This window comes from Lissotriton vulgaris, chromosome 5 (genome assembly GCF_964263255.1).
Source record: "Lissotriton vulgaris chromosome 5, aLisVul1.2, whole genome shotgun sequence".
NCBI lineage: Eukaryota > Metazoa > Chordata > Amphibia > Caudata > Salamandridae > Lissotriton > Lissotriton vulgaris.
Window position 1 is genome coordinate 2,008,095,119 of NC_141693.1, and position 14,406 is coordinate 2,008,109,524.

At 50.1% G+C, this 14,406-nt stretch overlaps 1 protein-coding gene across 1 annotated transcript in view; it reads left to right on the forward strand.

Moving 5' to 3' along the window:
* Positions 1-14,164, forward strand: part of QRFP (pyroglutamylated RFamide peptide) — a 175,663-nt gene extending 161,499 nt beyond the window's left edge. Inside the window, exon 2 of the mRNA XM_086920595.1 lies at positions 13,452-14,164. Within this exon, the coding sequence (XP_086776721.1) occupies positions 13,452-13,868 (417 nt within the window). The 3' untranslated portion in view covers positions 13,869-14,164. The remainder of the gene's footprint in view (positions 1-13,451) is intronic.
* Positions 14,165-14,406: the final 242 nt, after the last annotated feature.

The window sequence follows — 14,406 nt, forward strand, 5'->3', positions numbered from 1 at the left end:
GCCTCTCTCTCGTGCCACCCTACACTTCCTGCCTCTTTATCTCATAAATACCCAGCTGCCCTGTCCTTCGTCCACCTCTCGCCTCTCTCTCGTGCCACCCTACACTTCCTGCCTCTTTATCTCATAAATTACCAGCTGCCCTCTCCTTCGTCCACCTCTCGCCTCTCTCCTGTGCCACCCTACACTTCCTGCCTCTTTATCTCATAAATAAGAAGGCTGCCCTGTCCTTCGTCCACCTCTCGCCTCTCTCCTGTGCCACCCTACACTTCCTGCCTCTTTATCTCATAAATACCCAGCTGCCCTGTCCTTCGTCCACCTCTCGCCTCTCTCTCGTGCCACCCTACACTTCCTGCCTCTTTATCTCATAAATACCCAGCTGCCCTGTCCTTCGTCCACCTCACGCCTCTCTCTCGTGCCACCCTACACTTCCTGCCTCTTTATCTCATAAATACCCAGCTGCCCTGTCCTTCGTCCACCTCTCGACTCTCTCTCGTGCCACCCTACACTTCCTGCCTCTTTATCTCATAAATACCCAGCTGCCCTCTCCTTCGTCCACCTCACGCCTCTCTCTTGTGTTACCCTACACTTCCTGTCTCTTTCTCTCATGAATACCAACACTGCTTTGATCTGATTCCACCTCATGATCTTTTGCCCACTAGCCTACACTTTCTACTTATCTTATGAATACTAAATCTGCCTAGTCCTGATTCCAGCTCACACATCTTTCTTCCACCCCTCTATACACCCTCTCTCTGTATCTCATGAATTCTAAAGCTGCCTCTTCCTGCTTCCACCTCATGCCTGTCTCCTCCACCACTCTACATTAGCTGTCTATTAATCTCATTCATGCCAAGGCTGCCTAGTCCTTATTCCATCTCACACATCTTTCCTCTGCCACCCTACACTTTCTGTCTCTTTATTTCATGAATACCGACCGTCTTTTCCTGTTTACCCCTCACACCTCTTTCTTCCTCCGCCCTTCACTTCCTGTCTCTTAATCTCATGAGTACCAAGTGTACCTAGTCTTGGTTCCACCGCACGCCTGTTTCTTGCTCCACCCCGAGTTTTCTGTCATTCTATCTTGTGAGTACCAAGGCTGCCCAGTCTTGGTTCCACCGCACGCCTGTTTCTTGCTCCACCCTGAGTTTCCTGTCACTCTAGCTCGTGAGTACCATGGCTGCCCACTCTTGATTCCACCGCACGCCTCTTTCTTGCTCCACCCCGAGTTTTCTGTCATTCTATCTTGTGAGTACCAAGGCTGCCCAGTCTTGGTTCCACCGCACGCCTGTTTCTTGCTCCACCCTGAGTTTCCTGTCACTCTATCTCGTGAGTACCATGGCTGCCCAGTCTTGGTTCCACCGCACACCTGTTTCTTGCTCCACCCTGAGTTTCCTGTCACTCTAGCTCGTGAGTACCATGGCTGCCCAGTCTTGGTTCCACCGCACACCTGTTTCTTGCTCCACCCTGAGTTTCCTGTCACTCTATCTCGTGAGTACCAAGGCTGCCCAGTCTTGGTTCCACCGCACGCCTGTTTCTTGTTCCACCCTGAGTTTCCTGTCACTCTATCTCGTGAGTACCAAAGGTGCCCAGTCTTGATTCCACCGCACACCTGTTTCTTGCTCCACCCTGAGTTTCCTGTCACTCTATCTCGTGAGTACCAAGGCTGCCCAGTCTTGGTTCCACCGCATATTTCTTGCTCCACCCTGAGTTTCCTGTCACTCTATCTCGTGAGTACCAAGGCTGGCTAGTCTTGGTTCCACTGCACGCCTGTTTCTTGCTCCACCCTGAGTTTCCTGTCACTCTATCTCGTGAGTACCAAGGCTGCCCAGTCTTGATTCCACCGCACGCCTGTTTCTTGCTCCACCCTGAGTTTCCTGTCACTCTATCTCGTGAGTACCAAGGCTGCCCAGTATTGGTTCCACCGCATGTTTCTTGCTCCACCCTGAGTTTCCTGTCACTCTATCTCGTGAGTACCAAGGCTGGCTAGTCTTGGTTTCACCGCACGCCTGTTTCTTGCTCCACCCTGAGTTTCCTGTCACTCTAACTCATGAGTACCAAGGCTGCCCAGTCTTGATTCCACCGCATGCCTGTTTCTTGTTCCACCCTGAGTTTCCTGTCACTCTATCTCGTGAGTACCAAAGGTGCCCAGTCTTGATTCCACCGCACGCCTGTTTCTTGCTTCACCCTGAGTTTCCTGTCACTCTATCTCGTGAGTACCAAGGCTGCCCAGTCTTGGTTCCACCGCACACCTGTTTCTTGTTCCACCCTGAGTTTCCTGTCACTCTATCTCGTGAGTACCAAAGGTGCCCAGTCTTGATTCCACCGCACACCTGTTTCTTGCTCCACCCTGAGTTTCCTGTCACTCTATCTCGTGAGTACCAAGGCTGCCCAGTCTTGGTTCCACCGCATGTTTCTTGCTCCACCCTGAGTTTCCTGTCACTCTATCTCGTGAGTACCAAGGCTGGCTCGTCTTGGTTCCACTGCACGCCTGTTTCTTGCTCCACCCTGAGTTTCCTGTCACTCTATCTCGTGAGTACCAAGGCTGCCCAGTCTTGGTTCCACCGCACACCTGTTTCTTGCTCCACCCTGAGTTTCCTGTCACTCTATCTCGTGAGTACCAAGGCTGCCCAGTCTTGGTTCCACCGCATGTTTCTTGCTCCACCCTGAGTTTCCTGTCACTCTATCTCGTGAGTACCAAGGCTGGCTAATCTTGGTTCCACTGCACGCCTGTTTCTTGCTCCACCCTGAGTTTCCTGTCACTCTATCTCGTGAGTACCAATGCTGGCTAGTCTTGGTTCCACTGCACGCCTGTTTCTTGCTCCACCCTGAGTTTCCTGTCACTCTATCTCGTGAGTACCAAGGCTGCCCAGTCTTGGTTCCACCGCATGTTTCTTGCTCCACCCTGAGTTTCCTGTCACTCTATCTCGTGAGTACCAAGGCTGGCTAGTCTTGGTTCCACTGCACGCCTGTTTCTTGCTCCACCCTGAGTTTCCTGTCACTCTATCTCGTGAGTACCAAGGCTGCCCAGTCTTGGTTCCACCGCATGTTTCTTGCTCCACCCTGAGTTTCCTGTCACTCTATCTCGTGAGTACCAAGGCTGCCCAGTCTTGGTTCCACCGCATGTTTCTTGCTCCACCCTGAGTTTCCTGTCACTCTATCTCGTGAGTACCATGGCTGCCCAGTCTTGGTTTACCCGCACGCCTGTTTCTTGCTCCAGCCTGAGTTTCCTGTCACTCTAACTCATGAGTACCAAGGCTGCCCAGTCTTGATTCCACAGCCCCACTCTTTCTTGCACCATCCCACACTTCCTCTCTCTTTAGCTCACTCATGCAGGCACTTTTTTCATCCCTGTTTTCTCCTTGTGTTACTGTGTTTATACTTTTTCTCTTCCTCTTTCTTTCTTCTCGTTCTTTTCTGTGTCTTGTTCTGGTTCAAAGTGTACCAATGAAACATACGTCTCCACAAATGAGTCGCACAAGGAATCGCATGGTACTAATCTACTACCCACCTACCGCTAATCTTGGGCTCTGGAGTAGCGTGCTACTCACCTCCAAGCACTTCAACCACACACGACGAGCAGTAAGCACTATAAAATGCAATTCACAATTACAAAGTTACACATATAGTTGGAAACCGTTAACATATATTTTCTCTCAAATACTTCAGTTGATTTCAACCATTTTCGAAGCTTGCACAAGTTCAGAGTAACATTTGTGAGTATTCCAAATTTGGTGAAATTTAGCGTGGGCGTGTTTAATAATGCGAATATTCTTTATTATATAGTTAATAAAAACCGTTACAACATACTGATATTGCACTGGCTGATTTTGAATTTGTTTCCGAAACTATTTATGTGTTTAATATTTTTGACATTTGTTTTGAAAGAATTCAATGGACAACCAGGTGCAAAGCAACCAAAAGTGCATATTTTAAACAATGAAATGTGGGACGAATCATCATTAAGGGTGCAACTTGCAAGCGTGTTCGTAACAGCATTTAACCACATCGCTGCGGCGGCTATTTCGCCGCAGTGCTAAGGGGGCGGGGCGGCCGCGCGGCTGGCGCATGCTGGTGACGGAACCGCTCCGTCACCAGCCGCGGTTGGGCTGTGCTCATGACGTAGCGGTTCCGTCATGGCCCCGCCTGCTCAATGGAACGCCCAGCGCAGGCGCGGAATCCGCGCCACACAGGCGCGGCGAGCGGGCCATGACGGAACTGCTCCATCATCAGCACAGCGCCACCGCAGCTGATGACGGAGGGGTTCTGTCATCAGCATCGAAAGAGTTAACAGGGTAAGTTTAGAGTGTTAAGTTTCGTTTAGTTATGATTATGTTAATGCAAGGCAATGCACAATGGTCCTTGCTTGGCTCACTTGTAATCTGCACCTCTGGTTAGGGCCCTGCCAGCACAGGGGTGAGGATCTTTGCATGAAGCTAAATCTTACAAAACTCCACCCTGTCACAACTGCTAAGCATTTTTACTACCGACCTGAAGTGCCTACAATTGCGGCCAATGATGGTTCGTCTAAGGAAAGGCAAGATTCAGAAAGGTGCGCAGCTAGACATAATGTGCACCCTTCAAAACTGATGGATATCTTTCTGTAATTCAAACATCCCAAAATATTCTGAACGAAGTTGCACCAAGCCACAAATAGTTCCTATTCTGTGTCAAACATCTTAGCTGATGAATTTCAATGTATTTTGAGTTGTGTATCATAACCATAGACTTCCCTCGTCTGATTTCTATTTTTTTAGTTGAACTGTGTTTTTGATAACACTATTTGATATGATTACTTTGTTCAAACGCTCCTTAAACAAACTTTTTCCTGGAATCTTCTAGGTTTTGTATTAACGTATGTTATCCTCTTGTCGAAGCACTATATATGTTTGTGTGTTGCAGCCTATGCTTAAAGGGCTTTTGACCAAGCCCTCCATCCAGCCCCGTGTCCACAGAGCTCACTGCACACAGGCGGCTCGTGCCAGTGTCCTGTGTTCCCTGGACTGTGGTCACTGCATCAGCCGTGCACGGCCTTCGGCAGAACAGTGCTTAATTTGAGCCAGTAGTTTCCAGTGCCCAGCACTGGCACTCAATTGTTAACACTGGCGCTTATGACAGTCTACCACAAGGTGGCGCTGTCTGGCTAATTTAGAGATGACCACAACGCCAAGTCAAGTCAAAATATTTATATAGCGCACTATATACCCAGAGGGTCTCAGGCGCTTGAAGAAGGGTGGGGAACTACTTGTCGAATATCCAAGTTTTAAGTTGCTTTCTGAATGCTAGGTGGTTCTGAGTGAGACGAAGGTGAGTGGGAAGTGAGTTCCGGGTCTTAGCTGCCAGGTAGGAGAAGGATCTACCTCCCATGGTGGTTTTGTTGATGCGGGGTACGATAGCAAGGGCTTGGTTGGAAGATCGCAGCTGGCGGGGGGGTGTAGAAGGAGAGTCGTGTGTTGAGGCATTCGGGTCCAAGGTCGTAAAGTGCTTTGTGAGCGTGGGTCAGGAGGCGGAAAGTAATCCTCTTATTGACGGGGAGCCAGTGGAGGTTTCTCAGGTGACCAGAGATGTGTTCTTTGCGCGGGATGTCTAGTATGAGCCTGGCTGAGGCATTCTGGATGCGTTGGAGTTTTTTCTGGAGTTTAGCTGTGGTACCGGCGTATAGGGTGTTTCCGTAGTCCAGGCGGCTCGTGACTAGTGCGTGGGTGACCGTTTTTCTAGTTTCGGTGGGGATCCAGCGAAATGTTTTTTTGAGCATGCGAAGAATGTTGAAGCAGGATGATGAAACGGCGTTGACTTGTCTGGTCATCGAGAGTGAGGAGTCCAGGATGACGCCCAGGTTTCGTGCGTGGTTCGTCGGGATGGGTGCTTTTCCAAGGGCCTCTGGCCACCAAGAGTCATCCCAGGCAGAGGGGGAGGTGCCTAGGATGAGGACTTCTGTTTTGTCTGAGTTCAGTTTCAGACGGCTGTGCTTCATCCACTCGGCTACTTCTTTCATTCCTTCGTGTAAGTTGGTTTTGGCGGTGTTAGGGTCTTTGGTGAGTGAGAGGATCAGTTGAGTGTCGTCAGCGTAGGAGATGATGTTGAGATTGTGTTGGCGAGCGATGGCCGCAAGGGGGCTCATGTAAACGTTGAAGAGGGTGGGGCTGAGTGACGATCCTTGTGGCACGCCGCAGATGACTTCAGAGGCCTCTGACTTGAATGGTGGGAGGCGGACTCTCTGGGTTCTTCCGGTGAGGAACGAGGTGATCCATTGCAATGCTTTTCCTTGGATTCCGACGTTTCTTAGGCGCTGTAGAAGGGTGTTATGACAGACTGTGTCGAAGGCAGCGGAGAGGTCGAGGAGGATGAGGGCGACTGTGTCTCCATTGTCTAGTAGAGTTCGAATGTCGTCTGTTGCTGCGATAAGTGCGGTCTCAGTGCTGTGTTTGGCTCGGAAGCCGGATTGTGAGGAGTCGAGGGATTTGTTGGTTTCGAGGAAGGTGGCAAGCTGGTTGTTGACGGCTTTCTCGCTGACTTTGGCCGGGAATGGAAGAAGCGAGATGGGGCGGTAGTTTTTGAGTTCGGTGGGGTCAGCTGTGGGTTTTTTCAGAAGGGCGCTGAGTTCCGCGTGTTTTCAGCTTTCCGGGAATGTGGCGGAGTTGAGGGAGCAGTTGATGACATCTCGGAGGTGTGGTGCTATGATGGAGTTTGCTTTGTTGAAGATGTGGTGAGGGCATGGGTCAGTTGGGGAACCTGAGTGGATGGAGTTCATCAGGCGGATGGTGTCCTCAGTGGAGATTGGGTTCCAGTCGTTAAGGATGTTCAAGGGGGGTGAAGGTCCTGCAGCAGGTTGGGTGGGTTGGTCTCCGGGTCGGTTGTCGAAGCTGTTGTGGATGTCAGCGATTTTGTTGTGGAAGAAGGAAGCTAGGGAGTCGCAGAGGGCTTGGGAGGGGGTGATGTCGTTGGAGTTGGCTGATGGGTTGGTAAATTCTTTGACGATGTTGAATAATTCCTTGCTGTTGGGAGCGTTGTTATCTAGTCGGTCTTTGAATGCGGCATTCTTGGCAGCCCGGATTAGTTGGTGGTGTCTGCGGGTGGCGTTTTTGAAGGCGTCTCTGGTGCTGGTGTTTGGGTCTTTTTTCCAGGCCTTCTCGAGGGATCGACAGAGTTTCTTCGATTTCTTAAGATCATCGTTGAACCAGGAGGCGTTTTTGCTGCCTGGTTTGTTTTGACGTTTTTTCAACGGTGCTAGGATGTCGGCGCTGTTGGATAGCCATTGGGTGAGGTTAATGGCTGCTTGGTCGGGGTTTGAGGAGTGGGCGGGGGGGTTTAGAAGAAGCGATGAGGAGATCTGGTCGATGGTGATTTTGTTCCAGTTTCTTCGCAGGGTGGGTTGAGGATGGTTGTGGATTGTGGTCTTATTGTAGGTAAAGTGAACGCAGCTGTGGTCCGTCCAATGAAGAGCTGTGGTGTGGCTGAATGAGACATGTTTGCTGGAGGTGAAGATGGGGTCGAGCGTATGACCTGCGATGTGGGTGGGTGTAGTGACAAGTTGTTTGAGTCCGAGGTTGGCGAGATTGTCCAGAAGGGTGGTGGCGCTGCTGTCCTTGCTCTTTTCCAGGTGAAAATTGAGGTCTCCCAATAGAATGTAGTCCTCGGAGGGGAGGGCGTGTGGGGTGATAAAGTCAGTGATGTCGTCCCTGAATTGTGCACGGGGTCCTGGAGGCCGGTAGAGGAGGGTGCCTCTGAGTGTGGTCTTGGGGTCGGCGTGGATCTGGAAGTGGAGGTGTTCGGCGCTGGCAAGGTTGCCGTCAGAGCTGGTTGAGATGCGGATGGAATTCTTATGGACGATAGCGATGCCTCCTCCTGTTTGCTTGATGCGGTCCTTGCGGATGATCTTGTATCCTTCCGGGATGGCAATGGTGATGTCAGGGGCTGAAGAGGCATTCATCCAAGTTTCTGTTAGGAAGGCGACGTCTGGTGAGATGGTGTCTAGTAGATTCCAGAGGTCGATGGCGTGTCTGTGGACCGAGCGTGTGTTGAGCAGGATGCATTTTAGGTGGTTGGTGTCAGGTCTCTGTATGGTGTTGGTGGAAGAGGAGTTGGTTTTGGTGCCGTCGAACTTGCAGGAGTAGCAAGAGAAGGGTCCATGGGTGTGTCCAGGAGCGGCTTGGACGCAGTTGGGGGGTCGGCCGGGGTTAAGGGCTAGGAGGGTGGTGGCGTCGTATGTAATGCGGGAGGGGTGGGTGGAGCGGGGACCAGGGGGTCTGGCGCTGGGCGCGGTCCAGGCGCGGACGGGCGTAGACGGGCTTACCTTTGGCGCACCTTCGGCGCGACTGGGGCGCGTGGACGCTGCGCGTTGGGACATCTGTCTAACATGGAAAGTGGGAGGGGGCGGAGCGTGGGCGGGTCAGCTGGGAGGCGGTAGCGGGGAGGCGGGGCAGGGGAAAGCACAACAACAAAATGGTGGGAGGGATAGGAATCGAAACCAACACAGTACAATGCCAGCTATGAAGGAATGCACTGTAAGCAGTGAAAGCGCAAAGGACTGAATACTGCTGCAAATATGTAAAAAGCGCTACCAAATGCAGTTATGTTCAAGCGCTACCCAAATGAGCCAAGCACAAAGCGCTATGAAATTCCACACGAGGGCTGATTGAAGGTGCCTCAGCTGTGGGCAAATGCAGCTACGTTAAAGCGCCACCACAATGAGCAAAGCACAGAGCGCTATGAGTCAGTGAAGCCAAAAGAGTCGCAAGAGCTACGATACCACACACGAGGGCTGATTGAAATCGCTTCAGCTGTGGGCGCTGGAAGAGGATTGCAAGCAGGAGCCAGGGAGCGTGGGGGAGCAACCGTTCGGGACGGTCAGGTTTTTACTGACTCAATACACTAATAAAAGTGACTATTACCTGCAACCCAAGCATTCTCACAGATTTGGGGGCCGGAAATAGTTCCAAGTTTCACACTTGTCGGAGTGTGATGGTCAGTAGTTGTGTTGATACTATCATTGGCAACAAAGCAGGAGCAATGTGCGGTGCAAGCTGCAGTGGCCCCCTGACGAGAGCCCTGCCACTTGTTTTTTCACAAAGTAAGCACTGCAGGATGTTTAGCCGATGTGAGGCTCAAGCCTGCTTTCCTCAGCTCGAAAGTCGGCAGCTCTAGCCTTAGGCATAACTTTGCCCAGAAGAACGGGATAATATTATATTCAACAAAGTCATGGTTGTTGTTACAACCATTGACAAAGCCAATAGTCTTGGCGTGTTGTATGTATAATGTTACTTGTTGTATTACATATCTGGATGCAATGACAGAAACAGCAAAATACCAGTTGGGCATCACACTATGCTAAGTACAGATTTAGGCCAAGCACGTAAATACATCAGCCACTCCCCTATGAGTAACCCTGGGTAGAGACCTCCGCTCCCCCGCAGAGTGCGCAGAGATTTTCCTACTCCACGTTCCGCGGTGAACGCAGAGTAAGCACATCTCTGCGCACTCCATGGGGGAGTGGAGGTGGCCAGCCCGCCTCCCACCGGCCCTATGAACAATTGCTTAAAGTTAAATAAAACAACTTTAAAATAAATAAAAACACCTTACCTTAGCTGCGACGTCCCTGGGCTGTCATCCTCCTCTCCATCGCGTACTCTAGAAAAACTGCACATGCGCGGGCGTATGCACATTTCTCATGAGAAATGTACAGGCGCGGGCACATGCGCAGTTTTTCCAGATAACGTGATGAAGAGGAGGATGGCAGCCTGGGGATGCCTCAGCTAAGGAAGGTGTTTTTATTTACTTTAAAGTTGTTTTATTTAACTCTAAGCAATTGTTAACCCCTTCGGTCCTCATGACGGAACGGTTCCGTCATGAGAGTCGGTTGACCTGTGCTTATGACGGAACCGTTCCGTCATGAGTCCGTTGGCCCAATAGAACCTTCAGCACAGCGCGACAATTTGCGCCGCGCTGAAGGGGTTAATAGGGTGGGTGGGAGGCGGGTGGCGTAGCGGAGCTTCACAGAGTTCCACAGAGTTTGTTCTCAATTCCTTGGCCCTCCGCGTAGCCCCACAGAGTTCCACAGAGTTTGTTCTCAACTCCTTGGCCCTCCGCGTAGCCCCGCTACACCCACTATGCTCAGGGTTATCTATGAGAGACCCCCCAGTTTTTTCATCCCACTTAAAGCCCTGGCTTCTGGGGCATATCTATGAGAGCCTTGCGTCACGTTTGCACCACTGTAGTGATGCATGTGTGATGCAAGTCAGATTTATAAACCACACAGGTAACGTTGCGTGGCTTTGAGTGGGCTCTTTAATCTCAATTAAGGCAACGCAGTGCAAATCGCTCCGTTGCCTTACTCTGCACAAGGGGGCTTTTCATGGGCATTGTGCGTTTCCACGCAACTCCCATGGGTTTTGAACCATTCCTAGATTTACAAGGACTTGTAAACCTGGGGCAGCCTCAAAACCGCACGCGCCCCAAGGACAGGCGTAACGAGGAGAAACATGTTTATTTCTCCTCGTTGTTTCCTCTTTCTATGTGTGGTGTATTCTAAAGCACACACAGAAAGAGGACCACACTTCAATAGATTGTTTCTGTGCAGGAAGGTGCCCCTTCCGCACCTTCCTGTACTCAAACAATCCTGGCGACAAAGAATAAGACGTTGCAACGAATGCAATAACAACGCATGCGTTTACAATGCAGTCTTTACATCGTAATTACATTGCATGATTTTACAGTACATGCCATTACAACGCATTTTAAAAAACTACCATTACAATGCATTCCATTACAACGCATACCATTACAACGCATAATACTTTTAGGGCACCAGTAGGGTAAGTGTTGGGTAGTGTAGGGGTAGAAATTACTATTCCCACTCAAGTGAGTGCAGCAGTAGGGAAAGTGTTGGACAGTGTAGAGGTAAAAATTACTATTCCCATGTACCCCAAAACCCATACCCACCCTAATACTAAAAAAATCTCCATTACTTACCTTATAATGCATTGTAATGGCATGCATTGTAATGGTATGCATTGTAAAGGTATGAGTTGTAATGGCATACATTGTAGTGACATGCATTGTAATGGCATGCGATGTAAAGGCCGTTGCGTTGTAACAATTGCGTTGTAAAGGTAGGTTGTTATAATGACTTTGTTGTAACGGATGTTTCCCATCGACAACGCAGGCACCCTTGCGCCTGGGTGCCTGAGTTGGTGCTAGGCTATCGAAACTGCGCCAGTGCAGGGAAAAGGACAGAAATGCACCACATTGATAAATACAGCGCACTCCTGCCCTTTCACTGTGACGCAGCGCAAAGCAACGAGCTGACCTTCTGCGCTGCCCTACGCCAAACCCCATAAATGAGGCTTGATAAACTCACCCACCTGTAACAATGGGCCTTAAATTTCAAATGATCACTTCGCAGGCCATGGAAACTGTTTTTGGAATGTTTTGTGCAGATTCGTCAAATGAGGCCAGAGTTGTCAGTGACTAAAAACCCACATTTTCAAAGCACTGACTAACAATCAACTACAGAGAAGCTAACTCTGCCCTATAAGAGTAGATTCCTTCATCATGCAGACAAAGCGCTTTATTCCCGATATGTAGTGCCTGTATCGTCCTCCCCTGCCCAGGGTATGCACAAAGAATAAGCCGCACACGGAGCTCTGGGTCTTATGTCTTTATTCCTCAGCATACAATCACAAACTGCACTCTCATTACGTCATAACCGTTAATACCCACATCCTAACACCTCCCAGCACCTTACGCAGTTCCTTGTTGAGTCCGCCCAGAAGCGCAAGGGTCCTAGCGCACATAGTCTCACGACACTACAGTGCCTAGACACAACACTTCCTTAGGCTATTAATGCAGCACTGCGAAACGACAACATGTGTCCTCTTCAGGTGGCAGTGCTCCCAGAGTGACATTATTCTAGATTACCCTACAAGGCCACTGCTCTACCCATGGGGTTCATCTGGGTGACCCAGCACCGCCAGCTATTTCAACCTGGCACCCAGCCCTCTTTCAGGTGAAGACCCCAGAACACCCTGCTCAGGGCTCCTTTTCCCTCCCAGTCCCCATCCTCATCTGACAGAAAAAGATGTACTCCAGCTTGTCTCTGACAGGGCAAGAGAAGCACCCAGCTTTATGCTGAGTCAGAATCAAGCTTAGTATCAAAATCTTTTAGTCCCATTTGTGTAAATCCAAAAAATGAAAGGCAGAGCCACGCCTCCAGGCTACAGAGAGTAGAGGTAGAAGACAGACAGAGAGTAGAGGAAGAAGACAGACAGAGAGTAGAGGTAGAAGACAGACAGAGACGGAGAGGTAGAAGACAGACAGAGAGTAGAGGTAGAAGACAGGCAGAAGGTAGAGGTAGAAGACAGACAGAGAGTAGAGGTAGACAGACTTGCAATGCTCAGACCAAACTGAGACAAGCCCAATACTTCCTGGATATAGCATCTGCTTTAAAGGAAACCACTTTCAGAGGAAGCGGGGCAAGCATAAGGAAGCGGTCCAGGTTGGGTGATCGTTCAGTCTCGATTTTCTGGTACAGTCCAGGTGTTTCATCGTCAGTCCATGTACATTTCCCTAAATTCAGCATCTCCTGGTTTTTAGAACGGGTCGATGGCCCATAGAGGAAGGGAATCTCTTGGGCATTCCAGTGCAGGGTTAGTTACCCGCCTTTCGGAAATCAATTTAATTCGCGGTTGGTACTGTGTGTGAAAGTTGCATTTTAGATACCCTCTGCACTGCCTCGATGTTTGTGTTTTCTTTCTTGCTGAGCATGTCTTTTAAGTCGTTCTCTGCCCCTCCGTCGGTGAGAAAGGGTAGTCCTACTTCTATGTCTATGAAATGTCCTGGTTTTTGGTTTTCTTACTCTGGTCGCCCTAACTAGAGGATACTTTGGGTTAGGTTGAGAGAGCTGGACAGACACTTTCATCACACGTCCCATTCCTGTGGGAGACACAAGGAATCAAGACTGGAGCATGGAGTGCCATAGGACATTCAGAAATGAAACACTGACACAATTTCACAAACAGTGACACTCTTATTTATTATTTATTGTATTTATTATTTTATTTTATACATTTGTAAGGCGCGCAGCTACCCAAAAAGGGGTTCCCGGTGCCGAGACACAAGACAGGATAGGTGTATACCAAATGAAACAAGCAGGATTTATTTCTCAAACAACCAGGTCTTGATGCTTCTCCTGAACATGGCGTAATTCTCCTCCTTGCAGATGTGGGGAGTGAGTGTATTCCAGAGGGTGGGTCCCAGGTGTGAGAAGGACCTCCAACCTCTTACATGAGTACATCACACCTGTGGCTGCAGAGTAGGAATGCAGTTGAGTGAGAGTTGGCTGGTTAGTCTCGACAGAGGTGGGGCACTAGTCAAAGGGGATTTGACTCTTGATCATTGTGAAATACTCTGTTCTGTGACTGCCAAACTTGACTTGGTTTGTTTCTCTTCTTGTGCAGATGAAGAGTGCTTGTGGCCTGTCCTGCCTGGTTCTCCTTGCCCTCGGAGCCTGCTTTGGCCTAGACGAGCGCCAGGAGCTTGGCCAAGACCCCATGGAGGGAGCGGTGCCCTGGAAGGCCCTGCTGGAGGGCCTGGACGATGAGTGGCCGAGCTCTTTCTCTGGACACCCCAGGCCCAAGATGTCGGTGGACCCCAGCAACTTGTTCAATGTGGCCAAGGAACTGCAGGGCTTTGGGAAGGAGCGGGCTGGCTTCCGGTTCCGGTTTGGTCGCCAAGGGGAGGAGAACGAGGCCGCCGACTTCCTGGAGATGGGCGCGCGGAAACGGGGAGACTCGACCCTCGGCTCCCTTGCAGAAGAGCTCAATGGATACAACCGGAAGAAAGGTGGCTTCAACTTCAGGTTTGGGCGACGATGAAGATGATCGCCCCTGTAGGCCTCCTGAACCCCCTCTTCCTAAAAGAACCAAATTTACCCATCCACATTCCCAAGGCTCTGTGGCAAGGCAGGAGCCTCTCTCTTGTGGCTTGTGGACAGAGACACCCTCAGGCTCATTACCCCATTGTGCCTCTTGGCGGCTTCCATGCACTAAACCCACCTGGTAGATTTCCAACACGCCCTGGACCTCACGCCTCGTCTACCCTGGCACTGCCGCGTGGTAAGGACGGCGACCAGTACTGAAACCAAGGACTGTTTGATAAATAAAAAATAAAATATATGACATACAAGGCAACATTCCTTCTGTAGTTCTTTTTCAGTAGGGTATCTTCACTACTCTCACAAAAGTTTCTCAACCGGGCCACGGATATGTTTGTTGTGGTCTCTACAGCCAGCAGTGGTGCTGGAACAATTTTCAGAGTGGGGGTGCTGCCATCAGTGTTGCTTCACTGAACTCACAGGGACTGTGAAAAATTCAAGCATCACAAAAAATAAACAACTGCAGCAAATGAGCCGCG